The 26,418-nt window shown below is 44.4% G+C and overlaps 1 protein-coding gene across 4 annotated transcripts in view; it reads left to right on the top strand.

The window, feature by feature from the left end:
* CNOT10 (CCR4-NOT transcription complex subunit 10) overlaps nt 1-26,418 on the top strand; it is a 146,630-nt gene that overhangs the window by 23,060 nt on the left and 97,152 nt on the right. The window contains exons 1-2 of one of the 4 annotated variants that reach the window (XM_075827164.1): nt 16,301-16,480; nt 22,704-22,802. In XM_075827164.1, the coding sequence (XP_075683279.1) occupies nt 22,781-22,802 (22 nt within the window). In that variant the 5' untranslated portion in view covers nt 16,301-16,480; nt 22,704-22,780. Of the gene's footprint in view, nt 1-16,300; nt 16,481-22,699; nt 22,803-26,418 lie in introns of those variants that run through there. The other 3 variants (XM_075827162.1, XM_075827165.1, XM_075827163.1) reach the window with 3 other exon arrangements.

Below are 26,418 nucleotides of genomic sequence, written 5' to 3'. Positions count from 1 at the left end.
TCTTTTATACAGGTGACCATTTAGGACAGCTGTCTTTAATGCAGGCACCAAGTTGATTTGGAGCGTGTAACTGGTCTGGAGGAGGCTGAACTCTTAATGGTTGGTAGGGGATCAAATACTTATTTCTCTGTGCACAATGCAAATAAATATATATAATTTTGACAATGTGATTTTCTGTTATTTTTTTAAATATAATCTATCTCTCACTGGTAAAATTAACGTAGCCTAAAAATTCTAGACTGTTCATGTCTTTGACAGTGGGCAAACTTACAAAATCAGCAAGGGATCAAATACTTATTTCCTTCACTGTATATGTCACAATGGGTTCATGGACCCACTGGGCAGTACCGTCTTGGCGGTAAGGCAGCTGGCCAACAGAACGCAGGTCAAAGTCTATAGTTCGTATAGGTACCTGTGGCAGCTCGGACAGTAGCAAGGCAGGCTAGGCAGGAACTTGGCAGCAGGTGAACGTCAGGCACGGAGAAGCAGGACAGGCGTGGTATACAGCACGGCACTAGATCAGGATACAAGTATAGGATACAGGAACAGGAATACTGGGAGCAGGAAACACTAGGAGGCCATATGCAAGACAGACTAGGAATACACAACAAAGCTCAGGCAAAGAACTAGGGGGCTGGACTCCTCTTATAGTCCAGAGTACTCACGGGTCAAGAGTCATGAACGAGGTCCGGTGTGCGTGCTGCCCCTTTAAGAGCGGGCACGAGCGCGCGCACCCTACGGGATCCAGCTGTGGTGAGTAGACGCGTGCCGACTCGTGGCTGCGGCTGTCAGGGGGAGAACTGAGCTGACAGCCCGCAGCCACGGACATTACAGTATCCCCCCTCTTACGCCCCCTCTTCTCAGGACCAGAGCGAGAGAGAAATTTTTTCAGAAGAGCAGGAGCATTAAGGTTCTCTTCTGGCTCCCAAGACCTCTCTTCAGGACCAAATCCCTTCCAATCCACCAAATAAAAGGTCTTTCCTCTCACTCTTTTGGTGTCCAGGATCTCTTGAACCTCAAAGGTGTCTGAAGGGCCACTGGCGACAACCACAGGGCTATAAGTCTTGGTGTAGCGGTTCAGGACCACTGGCTTCAGGAGGGATACGTGGAAGGAGTTGGGGATCTTGAGGGTAGGAGGCAGCCGAAGTTTATAGGTGACAGGGTTGATTTGTTTTAGGATCTCGAATGGTCCGAGGAACCTGGGAGCAAACTTGCATGATGGTACTCTTAGTCGAATGTTCCTGGAGGACAGCCAGACCTTTGTGCCAGGAAGAAACTGAGGTGGTTCTATTCTCCTTGTGCCCACCCTCCGTTTCATACGATCCACTGCCAGCAGGATCGAGGATCGAGTTTGCCGCCAAATTTGTAGAAAGTCGTTGAAGGCCGCGTCAGCAGCTGGTACCTTGGATGAATCAGGAACCGGGAGAGGTATTCGTGGGTGTTGGCCAAGGACTATGAAGAACGGAGTGTTCCTTGTGGACTCGCTGGTATGATTGTTGTAGGAGAATTCAGCCCACGGGAGAAACTGTACCCAGTCATCATGTTGCCTAGAGACGAAGTGACGCAGGTAGTTCTCCAAGATTTGATTGATCCTCTCGACCTGTCCATTGGACTGAGGATGGTAGGCCGAGGAAAAGTCCAACTTCACACCTAGAAGTCCACAGAGGGCTCTCCAGAACCTCGAGGTGAACTGAACCCCCCGATCAGACACAATATGCTGCGGCAAGCCGTGCAGGCGGAAGACATGCTGGATAAACAGTTTGGCCAGTTGAGGAGCAGACGGAAGACTGGTCAGAGGAACGAAGTGGGCCATTTTTGAAAATCGATCCACGACCACCCAGACAGTGCTGCAACCGGCAAAGAGATGCAGGTCCGTAATAAAGTCCATCGCTATATGCTGCCAGGGAGCATCGGGCACAGGCAATGGATGGAGCAGACCAGCGGGTCTGGAGTGAGCGACCTTGTTAGTTGCACACACAGAGCAGGAGGAAACAAAGTCCATAACATCTTTGGGCAGTGTGGGCCACCAGAAATGACGCACAATCAAATCCCGGGTCTGTCGGATCCCCGCGTGACCTGCCAGTCTTGTGGCATGTCCCCAGCGGAGGACTCTCCTTTGGTCAGCCATGCGCACAAAAGTTCTCCCTGTAGGGATGTCCCCAACTTGCAGTGGATTGACTGAAACAATACAGGACGGGTCGATAATGTTCTGGGGCATCTCCATAGTGTACTCTGTCTTAAAAGACCTGGATAAGGCGTCTGCTCTCACATTCTTGTCAGCCGGGCGATAATGGAGCTCAAACTGGAACCTGGCAAAGAACAGTGACCACCTCGCCTGACGAAGATTCAGCCGTTGGGCTGTCTGGAGGTAGTTGAGGTTCTTGTGGTCCGTAAAAATCAGGATGGGGTGAGCTGCGCCCTCTAGTAGATGTCTCCACTCCTCCAGGGCCAATTTGATGGCCAGTAACTCTCGATCACCAATCGAGTAGTTGCGTTCTGCGGAAGAGAAGAGCTTAGAGAAATATCCACATACCCTAGACTTGTCCTTGGAACCTTTCTGGAACAGGAGTGCACCAGCACCGACAGAGTACGCGTCCATCTCCAACGAGAACTGTAAGGAAACGTCTGGATGATGGAGGATAGAGGCTGACGTGAAGGCACTCTTTAGGGTATTGAATGAGGACTCTGCCTCAGGAGTCCGCACCTTGGCGTTCATGCCCTTCTTGGTGAGGTTAGAGATAGGAGATGTTAGTGAAGAGAAGTTTGGGATGTCCCAGAAAGCGCTGTATGGCCCTCAAGCCTTGAGGACATGGCCATTCCAGGACGGACTTTACCTTTTCAGGATCCATCTTGAGGCCTCTATTCGAAATGATGTAGCCCAGGAAGTGTAGAGCATCTCTCTCAAATACGTTTTTTTCCAATTTGGCATACAGTTGATTCTCCCTTAATCGCAGCAAGACTTGACGGACATGTTTCCGATGAGTCATAGGATCTGGAGAAAAAAATTAAGATCTCATCAAGATAGACTACCACACAAACATAAAGGAGGTCACGGAAAATGTCATTCATAAACTCCTGGAAGACCGCGGGAGCATTACACAGGCCGAAGGGCATTACTATATATTCATAGTGTCCGTCCCGGGTGTTAAATGCCGTCTTCCATTCGTCACCCCGGCGAATCCGGATTAGGTTGCAAGCCCCCCGCAGGTCTAACTTGGAAAAGATCTTGGCACCACTTATACGGTCAAATAATTCTGAGATCAATGGCAATGGATACTTATTTTTCACAGTGAACTGGTTGAGACCCCCGGTAGTCTATACAGGGACGAAGAGAACCATCCTTCTTTTTGACGAAGAAGAACCCTGGCTCCTGCCGGGGAACAAGACTTGCGTATGAAGCCCCGCTCCAAGTTCTCTCTAACATAGGCGGACATAGAGTCTCTGGCAGAGAGACAGAGGATATACCCTGCCACGGGGAAGGGAAGCACCAGGAACCAGCTCGATAGGACAGCCATACGCCCGATGTGGGGGCAGTGTCTCCACCTCTTTCTTGCTGAAGACGTCCGCAAATTAAGCAAAATGACTCAGCAATCCTGCCAGTGACTGAGGCAGAGGAGGCTGAGCCAAACGAATCTGTCCCAGGCAACGATTGTGACACTCGGGGCCCCACTGGAGAACCTCTCCAGAGTTCCAGTCCAGGACTGGGGCATGCAATCGGAGCCAAGGCAGGCCCAGCAACACAGGATCAACGGCTCTGGGTAGGACATAGAACGACAGCAGTTCGGAGTGGAGCGCCCCTACTTGGAACCTCAGTGGTTTGGTCACAGCAACAACTGGGTTAGGCAGGGGTAGACCATCTACAGAAGCAATTGTCAATGGACTCTCCATAGGGGTGGTAGGCAACTGAAGGTCCACCAGGTCTCTACGGGTGAAATTAGCCGCGGATCCCGAGTCCAGATACGCAGAGACCTGATGCATTCTCTCGCCGGACACTATGGTCGCTGGTATGGACAATTTGGATGAAAGTACTTTTTTACCCAGGGTTGTCACTCCTAGCAACCCTAGGCTTTGGGGCTTTAGGGGACACAGGCGCACAAGATGGCCAACGAGGCCGCAATAGAGACAAAGTCCCGAAGTGCTTTTTTTTTTGTTTAACCAAAAAGAAACATCTTGATATTATACAAATTTGATTTCTCAAATAGAATTTATTACATTTTATTTATTACACATAAGTACAAAAAATACACAAAAATAACCCCCCTCTAAGTATATACTATAAACATTTAAAATGGTAAAAACTGCCAGGTATCATACCATATTAATCGTAAACCATAAATATTGGTAACATTTCCTCACAGATAGCACCATAGACATTGTTCACAGTGCAACTGGATGTCAATTTTACTCATAGTATACCAGCATGTAAAGTACTTAAATAGTATAGAGAAATCCCTATAATTCCATATATGTGTTAATGTTGCTACGTTCACATAATGCAGAGTAAAGGTCTCAAAAGGTCCCTAAGGGTACATGCATATGTATTTAAATATACCTGTAGAGGACATGATGGTTGTTGTTATGGACACCTGGAAACAGAGCACCTCGACGCGCGTTTCGCAACCTTCGTCAGAAATGTATATACTGCTCTGAGACCCAGTTTAAATAATGTGTTAAAAAGGGGAGCGATGACCAATGATGCATGCCGTACTGCCCACACCCACCCACGTCATTCCGTCAGCGTCATGACTTTTACCGCTGCGAGATATGCACACCTGCGATGTCCGTCACTGATCAGACAGCTTCCAGTCTGAAACAGGTGAGTGTCGCAGCACGCATGCTCACTATCCCTCAATATACCGCTACATGTAAAGTTTGATCAACAAAGTAAACTTGACCAGCTAGTTTAATTACCATTATGTCTCCAAAAAGGACCTAAATAGATTACATTTTAACACTAAATTTATTGCTTAGCATTACTAACCGATGAAATGGGACAGGTCCGTCATCGTGAACAAGACAATAATCATCATCTACACCTGTATTATTCATATAGAATATGATACTAGTGTGTATATATATATATATATATATATATATATATATATATATATATATATATATATATATTATACTAAAGAATATTTCATAACACAGGAGTATATGTACATCGTTATAAGAATATCTATATCCCTCCGTCTACCTTAACAAATGTATAATTTATAATCAAACGAAATAAATAATTTAAACCATAAATAACAAATTAATACAGTACACGAATGACAAGAGAGCTTTTTGATCTCCAATGGCATATATGAGTACCATCACACCACATCAAGCCAATTTTTACCATCACGTGGGTGATATCATCAATTTATGTCCTTACATGCCGAAACTTCTACATTCAAATCTAGTTATAATAAGTAAATAAGTATAAAAGGTGAAAAAAAAATATATATATATATATATATCTAGAATCCAAAAATCAGGCAGCACTCCAAGGTATAAGCAAGGTAGAAAAAGGTGCTTTATTGGACCAATAAAGCACCTTTTTCTACCTTGCTTATATCTTGGAGTGCTGCCTGATTTTTGGATTCTACTACAGCAGGTCTGTTAGCCCTGACCTGGGCAGGTCGGCACCCACATACGATTTACAAGGCTGTGCGGCTGACATTGTATTTGGACTTTTATATATATATCTATATATATACATATTATAAAGTCCCGAAGTGCGTCTGCATTGTCTCTCCTGGGTGGATAGCTTACCCCGGTCCATCATCACAGATTCCTTAGGAGGATCGACATCTGAGGACAGCAGGGGTTGCTGCAGAGTAGGTCCCAGACTAGGAGGGTCTCCCTCCCGACGAACCTCTTGGAGGCGTTCTCGGATCCGTATGTTAATCCGGGCGGACAGAAGGATGAGGTCATCCAGGGTAGATGGCAGGTCTCAAGCGGTAAGTTTGTCCTTAATCGTAGGGAACAGTCCATTCCAGAATGCCGCCACCAGAGCCTCATTGTTCTACAACAGTTCTCCCGCCAGGGTGCGGAAGTGGATGGCGTACTAACTCACGGAGGGGTCTCCTTGGTGTAGTTTAATCAAGGCAGCCGCTGCAGATGAGGCCCGTCCAGGCTCCTCAAATACCATGCGAAAGGTCCGCAGAAAGGCTTGGAAGTCACGGATCTCAGGTCCTTGTCTCTCCCAGATAGGGCTCGCCCATGTAAGAGCCTTTCCGGTGAGGAGAGAAATGATGCATGCAACCCTGGCGCCGTCAGACGAAAATGTCCTGGAACATGGGCTGAAATGGATCTGGCACTGGTTCAAAAATCCACGACAGGGACCTGTGTCTCCACCGTAGCGGTCCGGAAGTGGCAAAGAAAAACGCGGGTCGACACTGCCAGGATGTGTAGTCTGAGGATCAACACTGCCAGGAGGTATAGTAGGAGGAACGGCAGCTCTTGCTTCCTGCTGACGAACGAAAGCGTTCAATGCTTGGAGTAGTTGGTCCTGTCGAGATCCAGCAAATCCACCCGCATCTCTTGTGACGTCGTCATGGTCTTGGATTGACCAGCGGGGTCCATGGCCTGAGCTTGCTGTCACGAAGCGTTCGTGGACCCACTGGGCCGTACCGTCTTGGCGGTATGGCAGCTGGCCAACAGGACGCAGGTCAAAGTCTATAGGTCGTATAGGGTACCTGTGGCAGCTGGGACAGTAGCGAGGCTGGCTAGGCAGGAACTTGGCAGCAGGTGGACGTCAGGTGTGGAGAGGCAGGTCAGGCATGTAATACAGCACAGCACGGCTACAGCAAGCACGACACTGGATTCAGGATACAGGAAACCACTGGGAGCAGGAAACACTAGGGGGCCATTTGCAAGACAGACTAGGGATACTACAACAAAGCTCAGGCATAGAACTAGGGGACTGGACCCCCTCTTATAGTCCAGAGTACTCACAGGTCAAAGGTCAGGAACGAGGTCCGGTGCACGCGCTGCCCCATTAAGAGCGAGCGCGCGCACCCTACGGGACCCGGCATTGGTGAATAGACGCGAACGCTGGCTTCTCCTGAGAAGGAGGCTGGGGCCAGCGCTTGCCGACTTGTGGCTGCGGCTGTCAGGGGAGGAACGGAGCTGACAGCCCGCAGCCACAGACATGACAACTATAAACGTCCGGGCGGTCCACAATTAACTCTGCAAGGACGTTCCAGAACATCCTGCAGCGTTAAGAGGTTTGCCGCTCCCTGGTGGCATTTAGCTTTGTGATACAGCTCTATAACGGAGCTTCAATTAGAGACCACTCTGCGTGGTCTCCAGGCATGAGATCGTTGTGACAACCTGTCACAACGATCCCATTGCTCCGAACAGCAGCGCTTATGTGCTAACTGTGAAGAGCTCTGTGATACAGCTGTCTAGAGAAAGCTGATATCACAGAGCTTCAAGCAGAGACCACTCAGTGTGGTCACAGCGATCACCAGTTATATCTTCTCTCTCTCTGGCAGGCTGCCAGAGAGGGAGAAAAATAGCAGAACGTAAAAAAAAAAAAAAAAAATCAAACATTTTTCTTTTCAATTAGGCTGGATTCACACGAGGTCATTACGTCCGTAATTGACAGACATATTTCGGCCGCAAGTCCCGGACCGAACACAGTGCAGGGAGCCGGGCTCCTAGCATCATAGTTATGTACGATTCTAGGAGTCCCTGCCTCGCTGCAGGACAACTGTCCCGTACTTTAATCATGTTTTCACTACAAGTGTGTCCGCGACTCACAGGTGTGCTCCCAGTGTGAGCAGTAAAGGAAATGAAGGGGAAGCAGCGCTCGTACGAGTTCTGGGAGTCGGACCCTGACTGATCAGATATTGATGGCCTATCCTGAGGATAGGCCATCAATTTTTGCGGACTGGAAACGTCACAACATTGGTAATAGTCAGATGGTGCAAACTTGGAAAATTTGTTGCGCACCATTCATTGTAAGCTCCGCTTTGCACCCAGCGTGTAAGAAATGCGCACACATTTAGTATCGCTGAAGTCGGCAGAAGTTGACAAATATGTTTTCAGGCGTGTTTACCCAGCGCCATGCACCAGATGTAAAAAAACATCACCTAAAATCACATTCACATTTGTTTTTCATTTTTCATATATAAAAGTCCAATATGTTCTGAGAGGAACAAGACCAAATACATGTAGGTTGGAAAAATAATAGAATAACAATTTGCTTTTAAATTGGCACATGGCTAAAATGTAAAAATGGGCCTGGTCGGGGGGGGGGGGGGGGGGGGTAAAGCTTCTGGTCAGGAAGTGGAAGTATGTGTTTGCTTCTTTCACGTGACGCAAGGATATGACTATTTTTCCTTTCATATATTGATCATCCAAGAAGACCCCAATAAAGCAGCATGTTGTAGGTAGTAAGTGGAATTAGTAGGTTATTTGCTGTTCAAGGCATGACTAATAAATGTCAAACTAAGTGCCAGATTCCATCCATTTAGCAGTAATCTCTGCTAAGCCAGTGTAATAGTTTAGTCGCCTTTGCAGTAATGTGCGGGAAGATTTAGCTGAAATGAGTGTGATGTAAATCCTAAAGACTGAGAGAATCTTCATCCTGCCAAATGCAACAGATCTGACCAGGTGCTTCACACAAACATCAGTTTCCAGTTTAACCCCTTCCCGACCACCCCACGTAGAGTAACGGGCTGCAGTCCGTTAATCTTCGTGTGCTCCTAACAGAGCACACAGGCATTCCCCAATGCCCGGCATCTCCCAGTACGGGCTGCTACTAGCAGCCTTAGTACTGGGCGAAAAGATCAGGTCGGATCCCAGAGGTGATCCCCGCTGATTAACCCCTTAAATGCGGTGGTCAATAGCGACCGCCGCATTTAAGTTGTTATAACAACATCGGCACCCCGCTACGCGATTGCAGGGGACGATTGTTGATATGGCAACCGGAAGCCTAACAAAGTCCTCTGGTCTGCCATCTATAGAAGGAGATTAGGTCCTGCCACAGGGAGGACCTAATATGCCCCCTGTCAGTGTGAAACTTAGGGTATGTTCACACGGCAGCGTCCGTTACAGCTGAAATTACGGGGCTGTCTTCAGGAGAAAACAGCTCCGTAATTTCAGCCGTCATGACATGTTGAGGCGCTTTTTCGCTGCGTCAATTACGGACGTAAATGGAGCTGTTTTTCCATGGAGTCAATGGAAAACGGCTCCATTTAACGTCTGAAGAAGTGACAGGCACTTCTTTGACGCTGGCGTCTATTTACGCCCCGCCTTTTGACAGCGGGGTGTAAAAAAATGACCGTCGGAACAGAACATCGTAAGACCCATTCAAATGAATGGGCAGATGTTTGCCGACGCTATCGAGCCGCATTTTCGGACGTAAATCGAGGCGGAAAACGCCCGAATTACGTCCGTAAATAAGCCGTGTGAACATACCCTAACAGGTGTAATACACTGCAATACGTAAGTATTGCAGGGTATTATAACAACGATCTAACAACTCGATCTTCAAGTCCCTAGTGGGACTACAAAAAAAAAAAAAAAGTTACAAAAAAAAATGTACAAAACTAAAAAAAAAAAAACAAAAAACAAAAAAAAATCTTTTTCCCTTATAAAGTCCTTTTATTATTAGAAAAAAATAAATGAACTATGCATAATTGATATCGCCGCGTCCGTAACGGCCTGAGCTATTAAAATATAATTTCGTTTATCCCGTATGGTGACCGCCATAGAAAAAGAATAAAAAACGATACCAGAATCGCTATTTTTAGTTACTTCAGCTCCCCAAAAATTTAATAAATAGGTATCAAAAAGTTGCATGTACCCAAAAATGGTACCAATAAAAACTACAGTTTGTTCTGCAAAAAACATGTCCTCACACAACTTTTCTGATGGAAAAATAAAAAAGTTGTGGCTCTTAGAATATGGCGACACAAAAACAAAATAATTTTTTTAAAACCGTGATTTTATCGTGCAAACACCGTAAAACATAAAAAACCTATATACATATGGTATCGCCTTAATCGCATCGACCCGCAGAATAAAGTAAATATGTCATTTATAATGCACTGTGAACGCTGTGAAAAAAAAAAGAATAAAAAACAATTATGTTTTCCCTGCCTAATTACACTAAATTCAGCAAAAAAACCTATGGGATCATAATACTCACTATGCCCCTAGATAAATTCTTTTTAGGGCTGTTTTTTCCCAAATGGGGTCACTTCTTGGGGATATCCACTGATTTGGTCCCGCAGGGGCTTTGCGAATGCGACCTGACACCTGATAACCAATCCAGCAAACGAGCTCCAAAAGCCAAATAGCGCTCCTTCGCTTCTGAGCCCTGCCGTGTGTCCAAACAGCCGTTTATTACCACATATGTGGTATTGACGTAATCAGGAGAAATTGCTTTACAAATCTTGAGGTGCATTTTCTTCTTTATTCCTTGTAAAAATTGATAACGTCTACGTTTTATTGGAAAAAATTTAGATTTTAATTTTTACGGACTAATTCCACTAAATTCAGCAAAAAATCTGTGTGGTTAAAATGCTCACTATACCCCTTGATAAATTCCTTGAGGGGTGTAGTTTGCCAAATGGTGTCTTTTTGGGGGTGTTTAGACTGTTTTGGCCCCACAAGACCTCTTCAAACCTGACATGGTGCCTAAAATATATTCTAATAAATAGGAGGCCCCAAAATCCTCTAGATGCTCCTTTCTTCTGAGGCCTGTGTTTCAGTCCATTAGGACACTAGGGCCACATGTGGGCTATTTCTAAAAACGGCAGTATCTGGGCAATAAATATTGAATTGCGTTTCTCTGGTAAAACCTTTTGTGTTACAGAAAAAAAAATTAATTAAAATGGATTAAAAAATAGGTTTTGGAAATTTTCTTGAAAATGTGAGAAGTTGCTGCTAAAGTTCTAAGCCTTGTAACGTCCTAGAAAAAAAAAAGGAAGTTCAAAAAACGATGCAAACATAAAGTACACATATGGGAAATGTTAATTAGTAAATATTTTGTGTGGTATTACTATCTGTTTTACAAGCAGATACATTCAAGTAAAAAAAAAAATTCACATTTTTTCTAAAGTTTGGTGTTTTTCACAAACAAATACTGAATTTATTGATCAAATTTTTTCACTAACAAAGTACAATATGTCACGAGAAAACAATCCTAGAATCACTTGGATAGGAAAAGCATTCACAAGTTATTACCACATAAAGTGACATGTCAGATTTGAAAAAAATCGGCTGCGTCCACAAGGCCAAAACAGGCTCAGTCGTAAAGCGGTTATCCGGGGACCAAAAATTGCATTAATATTTTTATGTAAAAAGAAGTCACTTACTAATGTACTTTAATTTTAAATTCGGCACTAAATCATGCGGTTCAAACCTGGTGAATTGTTCCTAGAGTTCCTAGCTTTTCTACTATTGATGGCGCTCCGACACAGCCCCACGTGACTGAGGGCTTGCTTCCTGTGCTGTTGGTGTCTGCAGGTCATCAATGGCATGACCGCAAGGGGATGTCACTATTGCTGGAGTCGCCGAGCAGCGCATCAGCTAGCGCTTTGCTCGGGACTCTAGCACTTCTCCCGACATTTGGTCAGTGACTTCAGTGGTTTTCCACCACTGTCCATATATGTTCCGGCTGGAAAATACGCAGCACATCAGTTAGGGATTGTCCACATGTTATGGAATTGCTGCAGAAAAGTTCTACAGCAATTCCGTTGGAAGTAGCAGACTTTCCGCTACAGCAAGAACGCACCATTTCCTGCGTTTTTAACTGCAGGAAACAGTGCGTAATTTGCTGCGTTTTTCACAATGTTAGGAGATGGCGACATTTCTGAAAAACGCAGCAATTCAGTCCACTTTCCGCAGTGGGAATTGACGTGCTGCAGTCCGAAAAATACGCACCGCAGGTAAATTTCTGCTCTGAATTTTTACGCAGCGTGTTGATTAGACTTGCTAAATCTCACCCACTTTGCTGCTACTTTATACTGCTGCGTATTTTCTGTCCGCAATTGCGGACGGAAAATATGCAGCAATTCCGCAACATGTGGACGAACCCTTACAGACCTGACTAGTCTTGCCCACAGACAATAAGGGTATGTTCACACGACAAAGTTTCAGACGTAATTCGGGCGTTTTATACCCCGTATTACGTCAAAAAAACGGCTCCATTACGCCGACAAATATCTGCCCATTACTTCCAATGGGTTTTACGATGTACTGTGCCGACGACCTGTCATTTTACGTATCGCTGTCAAAAGACGGCGCGTAAAAAAGACGGCTCATCAAAAGAAGTGCAGGACACTTCTTGGGACGTAATTGGAGCCGTTTTTCATTAACTCCATTGAAAAACAGCTCCAATTACGTCCGTAATGGACGCCGCGAAAAACGCGAGTACGAGCAATTACGTCTGAAATTCAGGAGCTGTTTTCTCCTGGAAACAGCTCCGTAATTTCAGACGTATTTGGCGTTGACGTGTGAACGTACCCTAATACAAATTGAGGCCTGGGAAGAGCGCAGAGAGGCTCCACACACAAAGCCAGAAGCAGTTATATAAGATGGCTTCAGTCCCAGGCTAAGTTCAGAGATTGTATACTTGAACAAGAGAAGAGGATGGTATGCCGATAGAATAAAAGGTGGTAATATAGCACAATCCATAGTATAGTTTACCATCTCTATAGCAGAACATTGAAACCTTAAGATACCTTTCCTAGGTCCTGCAAAACCCAAGAACTGACAGGAACTGAAGTCTGAATTATTTTGTTCTGTCCAGATGTATTCCCACCAGATCTCGTGAAATCTCTTCATTAACCCCTTCCCGTCGTAAACAACTTTCAGATTTAAATTTTCGTTTTTTCCTCCCCACCTTCCAAAAGCCATAACTTTTTTATTTTTACGTCTATATAGTCCTATGAGAGCTTGATTTTTGACGAGTTGTAGTTTTTCGTAGCACCATTTATTGTGCCATATAATATACTAGGAAGTGGGGAAAAAATTATTTGTGGGGTAGAAAATGAAAAAAATAGCGATTCCTCCATTGTTTTTACGGAATTCACTGTGCAATTAAAACAACATGTTATCTTTATTCTGCGGGTTACAGCGATACCAAATATATATCGTTTTTTTCTATAGGTTACTACTTCTAAAAGTAACAAATTAAAAATTTATTTTGTGTCGCCAAATTCTGAGAGCCGTAAGTTTTTGATTTTTCTGTCGATTAAGTGGTATGAGGGCTTATTTTTTCCGGGATAAGCTGTCGTTTTTAATGATACAATTTTGGGGTTCATGCGCCATTTTCATCTGTTTTTATTCCATGTTTTGTGGGAGATGAGTTGACCAAAAAATAGCGATTCTGGCATTTACTATTTTGTTTTTGTTTTTACGGCGTTCACCGTGCAGGTTAACTAATGATATATTGTAATAGTTCAGACTTTTAGGGTATGTGCACACGAGAAGTGGCTTTTACGTCTGAAAAGACAGACTGTTTTCTGGAGAAAACAGCTGCGTCGTTTCAGACGTAAAAGCTCCTCCTCGCATTTTGCGAGGCGTCTTTGACGCTCGTAAATCTTGAGCTGCTCTTCATTGACTTCAATGAAGAACGGCTCAAATTGCGTTGCAAAGAAGTGTCCTGCACTTCTTTGCCGAGGCAGTCATTTTACGCGTCGTCGTTTGACAGCTGTCAAACGACGACGCGTAAATGACAGGTCGTCTGCACAGTACGTCGGCAAACCCATTCAAATGAATGGGCAGATGTTTGCCGACGTATTGTAGCCCTATTTTCAGGCGTAAAACGAGGCATAATACGCCTCGTTTATGCCTGAAAATAGGTCGTGTGAACCCAGCCTTATGGATGCGGCGATACCAATTATGTTTATTTATTTTTTTTACTAAGTTCTAGGGGGAAAATGGGAAAAGGTTTTTTTTTAAACTTTACAATTTTTTTTTACATAAAAAAACGTTATTTTAGTAATTTTTACTTTTTTTATTCGTCCCCCTAGGGGACTTCAACCAGCGATCGTTGGATCGCTTGCACGATATACTGCGATACCAATGTATTGCAGTATATCGTCTTTCTGACAGGCTTCTATTAAGCAGGGCTTAGTAGGAGCACAAAGATGGCGGACCTGGGGGCCTTCATTAGGCCCCCAGGCAGCCATAGCAACCATCGCCATCCCGCGATAGCATTGCAGGGGGCGCAATGAGCTGCCAGAGGTAGTCACCCCCTCTTTCTAACTCTTTAAATTCCGCGGTCGCTACTGACCGCAGCATTTAACGGGTTAAACGAGCGGGATCGCGCTTGAGCACGATCCCACTTGTTACTCTGAAGTGTTGACTGTAACATACAGCCGACACCCGCATCGTATGGAGCGGGTTCACTCCGTGAGCCCGTTCCATACTTCCCCTAGCCGACTATGACGTATGGATACGTCAAATGCCAGGAAGGGGTTAAGGGATCTAAAGATAGAGACTTTTGGTCTAAACCCTGGATGAGCTGGATGAGTTCCCTGAGCAGGTCGTCTGTGACTACACCGCCCATTGAAGTCAACGGGTGCGTGAAATCGACATCCGTGTGCTGTCTGTGTTCCACACATCAGTTGCGAAGGAAATGCAGAGAGAGAAAAAATGTAAAACTAGGAAGTATTCGCAGAGAAACATAAACGAGAACAACTAATGACACACGAAAACTAAACTGATGCATGCATGAAAAATGGCCTGTTTTTTTGCAGACGCAAATCGGACCCGCTCATCTGAATGACCCCGTGCCAACTCCTTTTGGTTTTCCACAAGCGGATTACAAGATTCTTGGACAAATGTTCTGATCCAGGATACCAACTTTTTTGACACTGTCTAATGAGGCCTTGCAGCTTGTGGAATACTCCCGCCAACAGAGCAGGATTACAATAGAAAAAAACACCTCAGGGATTTATGGTGACAGTGTGAGGCTATGTTCACACGCTTAACCAAAAACGTTTGAAAATACGGAACTGTTTTCAAGAGAAAACTGCTCCTGATTTTCCGATGTTTTTTAAGCCACTCGCGATTTTCACTGCGTTTTTCCGGCCATTTTTGGAGCTGTTTTTCTATAGTCTATGAAAAACGGCTCCAAAAATGGCTGAAGTAGTGACATGCACTTCGTAAAAAAACGGCCTGTTGGAACAGAAGGCAGTTTTTCTCATTGAAGTCAATGGGCAGATGTTTGGAGGCTTTCTGCTTCAGATTTTTCAGCCGTTTTTCTGGCATTTACGGCCCGAATAGTAACGGCCAAAAATAGGCCGTGTGAACATACCCTAACGCAGCACCACCAGAAAGAGGAAAACCTTACAGTGACGTCCTTTTTCCTGCAGACATACGTGGCAGATTTTGTTGCAGAAATTTTCTGTGACTAAAAATCTGTTGCATTCATAGAAATGAAACTTGCAGAAATCCATACACCTGCTGCAGAAACAATACCATATAGATGAATAGAACTGATTTTTAGGCACAAATAATTTCTGCCACAAAATCTGCCACATGTGACAGCACCCAAGAAATCAGCGTAGAGGGAGGATATCTAGCGCCACCCTACTGTACTGCCCCATTGTCTGCTGGACAGAAAAAATACAGTAGAGGGGCATGTATTGAGGCCCCTCATCAAACGCACCAAGTAGAAACCAGTCTTGGCCCTATCAGAATAAGAGGAAAAAAAAGCTGAGAAATTACAGTAAAGGGAGTTACTTCATATGTGTATAAGTACTGGAGAGAGACTACAGCCCCATCACCCAACCGAAAATTAACAATAACCAGTGGCTTCATCTGTTCACAAATATTGCGCACGTTATGAGCAATTATTATTATTTTAGCAACTAGAACAAAATGAGCTTGCTTGCCGATTGTGAATTTCATATTGAAGAATTGTATTTACGCCATTTAAAGCAATAGAGGTTAATATACAGATACTTATTATAGGCCCCTATGTGTAATATGGCAGAAATATGGTTACATAATAGTAAATAAGGAAAAATTACCAGTAAGAAAAGGACCAGATTTGTCTAGTAGCTGCACATTGGCTAACATTGTACAACACATTTACACTGTGCAATATTATAAGAAACAAAAATCACCCTTGTGGCACAACAGAGAATGTGAAATAACTAGGGGGGAGGGGTAATCATAACCAGTACTAGGGAAAAGTAGAGTTGTTGCCCAAAGCCACCAATCATGTTCTAGCTCGAGCTAAACTCCGATTGGTCGCTACTTGTAACGCCTATTATTTTCCCTTGCTAAGTATCCCTCAATATATTCCGTGATTTATAACAACAGCTCTGATCATTAGACTTTCAATTCTGCCACGGTCTACAAAAAAATGGCTACCAAAAGGCGACACATAATCTAACAGTCCGGGCGCACGGAAGTGACGTCCTCGCGCAGGAAACGCAGAATTTCGACGTTAGCTAAGGGCGCAGGCGCGGAGTCACAGCTGTGGGTTCCGCTCGGCGGTTTGTTTCACTGGTAGGTCATGGATACTTTTTTGGTTGGTTATGTCAGGAGGTAAATAGTGTTTGTAGTATTCGGGTGAGAGTGGACCCGAGGGAGATGTATCCGGAGGCTGGCGGCTGAGTAGTGGGCGTTATGTCATGGAAGGACGCTCGTTGGTACAGATATAACGATGTGTGGTGGGTGACAGCAGCTTCCTGTGTACGTACATGGCTGCTGGTGTGGGGATGCGAGTCGGGGTCACTAGTGGCTGTATGATCGGGCTGTGTTCGGGACCTGCAGTCCTCGTGCTACACTTGGTATGACTGTGCTGGTGGCGTTGGGTGTCCTGTAGTTTCTGTCCTGGTGGATGACTTTTGTCTACAGTTGTCACCCGCACAATAGGATACCTAGAGCCGCTGAATGTATGAGGTTCATTGTAGGGCCGCCAACAATTGTAGTTCACCGTGAGTTTGTTTTTTCCCCCTGTGATTTGAACATGTTTTATATAACAGCTGAACTTTATAATGTAAAAGTAAAATGAGTCTCAAATCATGGCTCAAGTTATGTTAAATGGAACGTTAAATGGTTGCCTGCTTTGAATAAGCTTTTTTTTTCCCCGGTCTTTTGCAAACAATTACAATGCAACTTTTTAATATACTCTTTGGGTTGTCCGATAAATGGAAATATTGTTTACATCCATAGGCTGATCGCTGTAGACATAATACTCCCTACAGCTGAACATTTGCTGCAGTGTAGGCAGTCACATCCGAAGTGCAAATATCCCCTGCTTTGCTACAATGTATTAGTATGAGTCTAGGTTGTTTTTAGTTTGAGGACTAGTTACGTTGTAGCAAACTTTCAGCTGTGATAAATATTAGGTCTTTATAGATTTTAAGACTGGATTTAAATTCACTGAAAGGAAGCAGAAATATGTGAAACGCTAAATATATTAGACAGTAGTAATTCCATGAACCACATTTATCACCTATCCACAAAATAGGTGATGTGTTATCGCTGAGACCCCCACCGATCACTCGAATGGGGGTCCTGAGGCTTCTGTTTCTCCTCCCTGCAGGACGACAGTGAAGACGAGGTTAAATAGAGCAGTGTTCACATATGCGCGCTGCCTCCATTCATTGTCCATGGGACTAATGGAAACAGCCAAGCGCTGTCTCTTTCGGCCCCATAGACATTGAATGGAGCAGCGTTGTGCATTCATGACCACACCTCCTATTTAACCTCCTCCTCACTGTGATCATGCAGTGAAAAGGAATGGGGGACTTGAGACCCCTGTTCTAGTGATTGGTGGGGGTCCTAGCGGTGGGCCCCCCTCCCCCAGCAATCATACATTTATCACTTTACTAACATAAGCCTTCACAACCCTTGTCCGGTTTAGAAAAAAACATTTTCATATCACCTGTTAGAGAATCCTATGGGGGGGGGGTCCTGTGTTCAGGATCCCCATCTTTTGGATAGAGTAGGGAATGGTTACAAAGGGCGTCTCACTCTGGATGTCCTGCATTACACAGACGACCCATTGATATGAATAGGCACAGTGTAGTTCTTAATTTCCCCTGTGGTGGTGCTGCAGGGACACTGACTGGTTTCATCACAAATTACAGCTGTTTGCTGGGAGTCCCTGCAGGGGACACTTGTTTTTGATCTGATTGTCAAGTGATCCTTCTTAGAGGGTTTTACACTGGGCGATTATCGAGCAGACAATCGTTAATATAACGCTCGTTGCCGACAATTGCCCTGTGTAAAAAGGGAAGCGATCAGCAGATGAACGAGCAAATGCTTGATCATCTGCTGGTCGTATCGTTTTAAAAAAGTAATAAATTATCGTTGTCGGCACCACATCTGCTCCCTGCGTAAACGGAGACGCGCTGCCGACATGATGATGTATGAGGGCGAGCGAACGGAGTAACGAGCACTTGTCCCCATCCAGTGCTCCATGTGACAGGAGCAAACGAGCGCCGATCAACGAAGTCTCGTTGATCAGCACTCGCTGCACCGGGCAAATATCGGCAGGTGTAAAAGGCCCTTAAAGAGGCTCTGTCACCAGATTTTGCAACCCCTATCTGCTATTGCAGCAGATAGGCGCTGCAATGTAGATTACAGTAACGTTTTTATTTAAAAAAAACGAGCATTTTTGGCCAAGTTATGACCATTTTTGTAGTTATGCAAATGAGGCTTGCAAAAGTCCAAGTGGGTGTGTTTAAAAGTAAAAGTCCAAGTGGGTGTGTATTATGTGCGTACATCGGGGCGTTTTTAATACTTTCACTAGCTGGGCGCTCTGATGAGAAGTAACATCCTCTTCTCTTCAGAACGCCCAGCTTGTGACAGTGCAGATCTGTGACGTCACTCACAGGTCCTGCATCGTGACGGCCACATCGGCACCAGAGGCTACAGTTGATTCTGCAGCAGCATCAGCGTTTGCAGGTAAGTCGATCTTACCTGCAAACGCTGATGCTGCTGCAGAATCAACTGTAGCCTCTGCTGCCGATGTGGCCGTCACGATGCAGGACCTGTGAGTGACGTCACAGATCTGCACTGTCACAAGCTGGGCGTTCTGAAGAGAAGAGGATGTTACTTCTCATCAGAGCGCCCAGCTAGTGAAAGTATTAAAAACGCCCCGATGTACGCACATAATACACACCCACTTGGACTTTTACTTTTAAACACACCCACTTGGACTTTTGCAAGCCTCATTTGCATAATTACAAAAATGGTCATAACTTGGCCAAAAATGCTCGTTTTTTAAAAATAAAAACGTTACTGTAATCTACATTGCAGCGCCTATCTGCTGCAATAGCAGATAGGGATTGCAAAATCTGGTGACAGAGCCTCTTTAACAAGTAGGGATTGTCTAAACCGGAGCACCCCTTTTAAGGTGTATTGAAGTAGAAGAATGTCCCTATTAGTCAGACTGTGGAGCTGCTTCAAATATCAACTCTCTGTGGGTGCCATGTAAAGCTTTATTAGGGTATGTTCACACGTCTTAACAAATTACGTCTGAAATTATGGAGCTGTTTTCAGACGAAACAGCTCCTGAATTTCAGAAGTTTTTGCAAGTACTCGTGTTTTCTGTGGCTTCCATTATGGACGTAATTGGAGCTGTTTTTCAATGGAGTCAATGAAAAACGGCTCCAAAAACGTTCCAAAGAAGTGACATGCACTTCTTTGACGCGGGCGTCTTTTTATGCGTCGTCTTTTGACAGCGACTAATAAATGACACTTCGTCTGAACAGAACATCGTAAAACCCATTGCCAGCAATGGGCAGATGTTTTCTAAGCGTAATGGAGCCGTCTTTTCAGGCGTAATTCGAGGCGTAAAACGCCCTTATCTGAAAATAGGCCGTGTGAACATAACCTTACTGTTGCTGAATGAGAAATGAATGCTTAGCGGCCACTTCAGCAAGTACAACTGATTGCTGGGAGTTCCACTTGATCATCAGAGGTTGTTGAACATGAACGTTCTCAAATTTTTTTTCTCTATTCGCGGTGTAGTTTAAAGTACTTTTAATCAATGTAAGTAGCCCTTTCAGGCTAGGCAGGGACTCAGGCCTCATGCACACGAACGTAAAAACGCCTGTAATTATGAGCCGTAATTACGGGCCAATAGACTTCTATTGGCCACGGGTAGCTTCCCGTTTGCTTACGGGAAGGTGCCAGTGCCATTAAAAAATATGGAACATGTCCTATTTCAGGCTGTAATAACGGCACGGGCAGGCCTATAAAAGTCTATGGGGCTCCCGTAATTACAGAAGTGTTGCTAGGCGACGTCAGGGGAAAGTCACTGTCCAGGGTGCTGAAAGAGTTAACTGATTGGCAGTAACTCTTTCAGCACCGGGACAGTGACTACCGCTGGAGTTAATAGTATTAAAAGTTAACTTACCTGCTTCTTCCTCCAGTCCGGCCTCCTGGGATGACGTTTCATCCCATGTGACCGATGCAGCCAATCACAGGCTGCAGTGGTCACATGGACTGCCGCATCATCCAGGGAGGTCGGACCAGATGTCAAGAGGGACGCGTCACCATGACAACGGTACGTATTAACTTCTTTTACTTTCAATCGCTGCGGAAACTCTGCCCGAAAGGGCTGCCCCTTCTCTCTTTCCAGCACTGATAGAGAGAAGGGGATTCCGATTAGTGCAGAGAAAACGGGTCCGTAAATACGGGTTGAATATGTGTGACAAAGGACCCGTATTTACGGGAGGAAAAAAATACGTTTGTGTGCATGAGGCCTAACTATGGTGTTTATTAGTAGTATACCTGCAGTTGTACTCTCCTTCCTGAACGGACATTGGGTGTGGAGACACACTCCTGATTAGTAAGACCTGTGCCAGTACCTTCGGGCGTCGCTTGGATGCCACGGCTGCCCAGCATGCAGAAGCGTCTCTCCACCCCCGATGTCTGGGCGTGAGTGTAGTTTACAACTGGAGGAACAGTTTGATTGAATTTCTGATAGTGAAGTATGCAATGTTAAATACTTTTGTGTAAAAAAAGACAAAAGTATTGTAGGTGTGATACCTTTATTGGCTAACCATAAAAGTTCTATATGCGGCTTTCAGAGCACACCGGCTCTTTCGTCAGGCAAGTTTACAAATGAATGACTTAGAAAAAAGCACAATGTTTAAGATGTTACACAAATAAAATTGGTACATGAGGTGACACATCATTAAGATAAGCCGGGGCACTAAAACTGAGGTTATAGGGGTGATGACCTAGGAGTTAAAGGGGTTTTCCGAGTTAAAACGATTGTGTTAATATTTATAATTTATGTAAATACATTTATAATATACTTACATTTTCCAAATTGCCCCGTTTCCAGATGCTGCCGTGGGGTACTTGAAGGGTGACGTCACTCTTTGGCCGCTGTGTTGATCTTGAATTCTCTTCTGGGTATACGACACGTCACACGTGTATGGACTGTTCTGTTGTACAGCCTGTAGCGCGCAGGAACCTTGCATGTGCTGTGCTCCTGATTCCTGACAAGTGTGCGCGTGCGGTCAGCATGTGTAGCGACCAGCACTACACTAATGAGCGCCGGCACTGACCCGTCACCTCATTCTGACCGCACACTTATTGTCAGGAGCGTGGCAATGACTATTGTGGAGATCAGAGAAACCTCTTAACTCCGCCATTATTCCCCTGAATGCTGCAATCAAGGCTGACCACAGCTTTCATGGGGTAAATGAGAAGGGGGGATGCCCTTTGGATCACATCACGGGGAATCCCTGTGAAGCGCTCGAGGGACATACCATGTATGAGCAGACAGCCCAGGGTCCATTGAAGGACCCCAGGGCTCTCTGACCGTATTTCCTGTTGGGACATACCTTAGTATGTCCTAACAACTGCCTGTGTACTATCCGTACACAGGCTAATGTACTGGCATATAGATATATGCTAGTACATTAAAGTTAAAAAGAAAAGTAAAAAAATATAGGTAATGTTAAATAAAAAAAACAAACACTTTTTTACAATTCAGTCTCAATACATAAAATATACACATTCGGTATCGACGTGACCGTAATAACACATTAATAGCGTCATTCATGTTTACGCTGTTATAAAATAAAAAACTGCCTTTCACTTATTAATGTGAGGCACGAGGTATTATGAATTTTGAACCTCCATGTGCCTCACGTTCATAGTAATTAACCCCATCATGGTCCTCACATTAATCCAATGTTGTCCATTATGACTGAGGAACATGATGGGGTTAATTACTATTAATGTGAGGCACATGGAGATTCCAAATTCATCACACCACGCGCCTCACATCAGAAAATGGAAGAACTAATTTTTTTTTATTATTGTTGGCAAAAGTATCGTTTTGCTAACGAGTATCGCAATAAAAAAAATACAAAAATGTTTACAATTTTCAGGATCTTTGCTTGTCAGTGATTGCACAGTGGAATTGAAACACACAGTTTATATTAGAAAATTCCGATACTTTTCCTTATACACTTTATAAACTTTGTGTGCATAAGAGGAGGATACCCCGTTAATGGTGTGCCTGCGATTGAGTCTGGTATCGGGGCATATCTCTTGCGGTTGGTGGCATGCTGACAAACTTTTGTCATCTCAGAAAATAAAAGGTTTGAAAGTAAGAATTCTATGCCTGCACAATTGGTTCATACGTAGGCTGAATGGAATGTAGCCTAGGGTTTGTGAATAGACATTTCTGCCTTTTTGTAGGTAAATAAAGCATAGTGAAAGTGTTGCCTCTTATTTTATGTTCAATTTCCAGGTAGGAAAAATATAATTTTATGCGAAGAAGAATTCCGAAATTGCTTTAAGTGCAAAACTGTTAACCTGAAATCAGTGAAGAATGGCTGCAGATAAAGCAGGAGGTAAGATAGTACCATTTTAAAGAGTATCTCCATATAAATAGGAGTTTTGGCCACGTATTCTCCATGAGCGCGCCCGCGCTTTTGCATCCGAATCGCCCCCAGGCTAACAAATACTGTTGCAAAATACTGACCAAAAAAACTACCATGTGAAAGTGGCCAAAGTTGATCTATTATTTGGTCCTAAATCCGCTAAGCATCTTGTTCAGGGGCTAGAGAACGAGCTGTCTGATGAATTTCACTTTTCGTGGCATTCTGCCAGGCTGCTGTGTACTAGAAGACATACACACTGCAGTAGCTGAACCAAACTCCATTTTTTATTAACCGTGTGTGTGTCTTGTTTTATATCATTGGGGTACACCGCACCATGGGTATAGGCTCTTGCTGCTAGAAGGCTGACACTAGGTAGGAAAAGTCTTCGCTCCTTCCCACAGACACTGGCTAAATCTGAAGCTTCGTGTCTGTAAAATGCAACATGACTTGATACTTGAGTCTGCTGCTATTTTTATATATATTTTTATCTTCTCTCCTTAGCTGCAGGGGGGTGTTCTCTGCCTATTCACTGCCTGCCTGGAAACCAGGCAGTATTCTGTGCTGAATTTCCCTTAACACCAGGTTACTGAAGAGGTGACCCTTCGTATACCCAGCTCATTTTCATTAATCCTCTATAAGGGCTGTTCCCTAGTGGGACTCTGTAAGAGATCACTCCCTACCTAAGTGGGGGGGAATTTTTTTAAATTGGGAAAGTGGAGCTGTATCTGGTGACATACCTTGAGTATATATATGCTGCACAGTAACCTGTATTTCTTTTGAGGCCTTTACAATGCTATGCTCCTCTGCAAGACATCTTCAGCATGAAAGTGTCTCCCCACTCATATTGGGCGTCCAAGAGTGGGCAGCTGCTTTCTTTCCAGACATGACTTGCTCATGTGGATGACGCCTGGGTTAGGGAGGTGGTGACGACTGGTTACTAGATAGAGGTCTCTGCCCTTCCCTCAGGCAATTCGCTGTCCTCCCTTACCTGGACGACCTCTTAGTGAAGGCCCTGTCCAGACAGGACAATCTTCAGTCTTCACATCACTCTGGATGTTGGAAAAATTGAGCTGGATCATCAACCAGGAAAAATCCGCCCTGGTTCCATCTCCGAAACATGTCGTTTCTCGAAATGAACATCAGCACCAGATCTCCAAGAATTCATCTTTAGTAGGACAAGATGAAGACCCTTCAAGCAGAAATAGGCACTATGGTGTCGACCTTCGAAGGCTGTTTCACACGCCTAATTCCGTTTCAGGCCCCTCCAGGGAGCGATCGTTTTGTGATTGGACAAGTTTCCGTTTTGTGAATTGGACAAGTTAATTCTCCTGTCCCCTTGGATGAGTCAGTTCTGCTGGTGGAATTCCTCAACGGCCATCATGCAGGGTTGGTCAGTGGTTGGTTATCTGAAGTAATGCCAGTCTGTCCAGGTGTTTTTTATTTATTTTTTTATTTTGCCACCACACTGTCCAGGGCAAATGGTCGATGGAGGAGTAATCCCCACAGCTCATTTTTGTGGAACTGAGGGCAATCTTCCTAGCTCGCTACCATTGGGCATTCCTCCATAGCCGCCCAGTCGGATTCCTGACAGACAACTCCATGGCGGTTGCCCATCTGAATTGGCTCTGTGGGAGTACTTTTAGATTCTCCTATGATCATAGTCCTATACCAGTATTCTCAGTGGCCCACATACCAGTAGTGGAAAACTAGTCTGCTGCAGACGTCCTAAGTCAAGAGAGAGACTGGACCCAGGAGAGTGGTTTCTTCGCCCTGACGTCTTCCATCGCTTATGTCAAGTCTTAACCACAAGATTCAAACCTACATGGCAAAGACGAGGGATCCCAGGGCCATTGCAGTAGACACTCTGGTCACTCTATGGGACCAGTTCTCTGTACTTTATCTGTTCCCTCCTCTTCTGCTTTTGCCCAGAGTGCTCGAGAGGGAAAGTGTTCCCGCAATCCTGGTTTCACCAGACTGGCTGCGCCGGGCCTGGTATGCTGACCTACTCGACAGACATTCTTTTGAAAGGTCGACCTTTACACAGTGTTCCAAATTATTATGCAAATGTTATTTTTCGCTGATTTTCCTAAATAGTCGATGCAAATGACAGTATAATCTTCAAGCCATCAACCGTTGGAATATAATGCAAATTTTATTGAACAAATCTCCGAATGATAACAGATTTTATTTTTTTTAGAAGTAAAAAACTCAAAATGTACGGTTTCAAATTATTATGCACAATAGAGATCAAAACATTTTAAAGGTTGTAAAGAGAACTAAAATGGTAATTTGTTGAATTTGCAGCATCATGAGGTCATATTTACAGAAATCAAAAGCTCTTTCAATCAAAAAAAACTTAGCAGGCCAAGTTACATGTTAACATAGGACCCCTTCTTTGATATCCCCTTCACAATTCTTGCATCCATTGAATTTGTGAGTATTTGGACAGTTTCTGCTTGAATATCTTTGCAGGATGTCAGAATAACCTCCCAGAGCTTCTGTTTTGATGTGAACTGCCTCCCACCCTCATAGATATTATGCTTGAGGATGCTCCAAACGTTCTCAATAGAGTTGAGGTCAGGGGAACATGGGGGCCATACCATGAGTTTCTCTCCTTTTTATGCCCATATCAGCCAATGACACAGAGGTATACTTTGCAGCATGAGATGGTGCATTGTCATGAATGAAGATAATTTTGCTACGGAAGGCACGATTCTTCCTTTTTGTACCACGGAATTAAGTGGTCAGTCATAAACTCTACGTACTTTGCAGAGGTAATTTTCACACCATTGGGGACCCTAAAGGGGCCTACCAGCTCTCTCCCCATGATTCCAGCCCAAAACATGACTCCGCCACCTCCTTGTTGGGACATGGTGGCCATTCACCAACCATCCACTACTCCATCCATCTGGACCATCCAGGGTTGCACGGCACTTATCAGTAAACAATACGGTTTGAAAATTAGTCTTCATGTATTTCTGAGCCCACTGCAACCATTTCTGCTTGTGAGCATTGTTTAGGGGTGGCCGAATAATAGCTTTATGCACACTTGCAAACCTCTGGAGGATCCTACACCTTGAGGTTCGCGAGACTCCAGAGGCACCAGCGGCTTCAAATACCTGTTTGCTGCTTTGCAATGGCATTTTAACAGCTGCTCTCGTAATCCTATTAATTGGTCTGGCAGAAATCTTCCTCATTATGCCTTTATCTGAACGAACCCATCTGTGCTCTGAATCAGCCACAAATCTTTTCACAGTACGATGATCACGCTTAAGTTTTCTTGAAATATCCAATGTTTTCATACCTTGTCCAAGGTATTGCACTATTTCACGCTTTTCGGCAGCAGAGAGATCATATTGCTTGAAACCTGTGACCTGCTTAATAATGGGGAACGTCCTTAAGTAGTTTTCCTTTAATTGGGCACACCTGGCAAACTATCACAGGTGTCTCAGATTGATTACAATGATCCAAAGAGCCCTAAGGCTGGGTTCACACGACCTATTTTCAGGCGTAAACGAGGCGTATTATGCCTCGATTTACGCCTGAAAATAGGGCTACAATACATTTGAATGGATTTGCCGACGTA

The sequence above is a fragment of the Rhinoderma darwinii genome, chromosome 5, assembly GCF_050947455.1.
Source record: "Rhinoderma darwinii isolate aRhiDar2 chromosome 5, aRhiDar2.hap1, whole genome shotgun sequence".
In the NCBI taxonomy this organism is placed as follows: Eukaryota; Metazoa; Chordata; class Amphibia; order Anura; family Rhinodermatidae; genus Rhinoderma; species Rhinoderma darwinii.
This window is presented reverse-complemented; position numbering and strand designations above follow the sequence as displayed.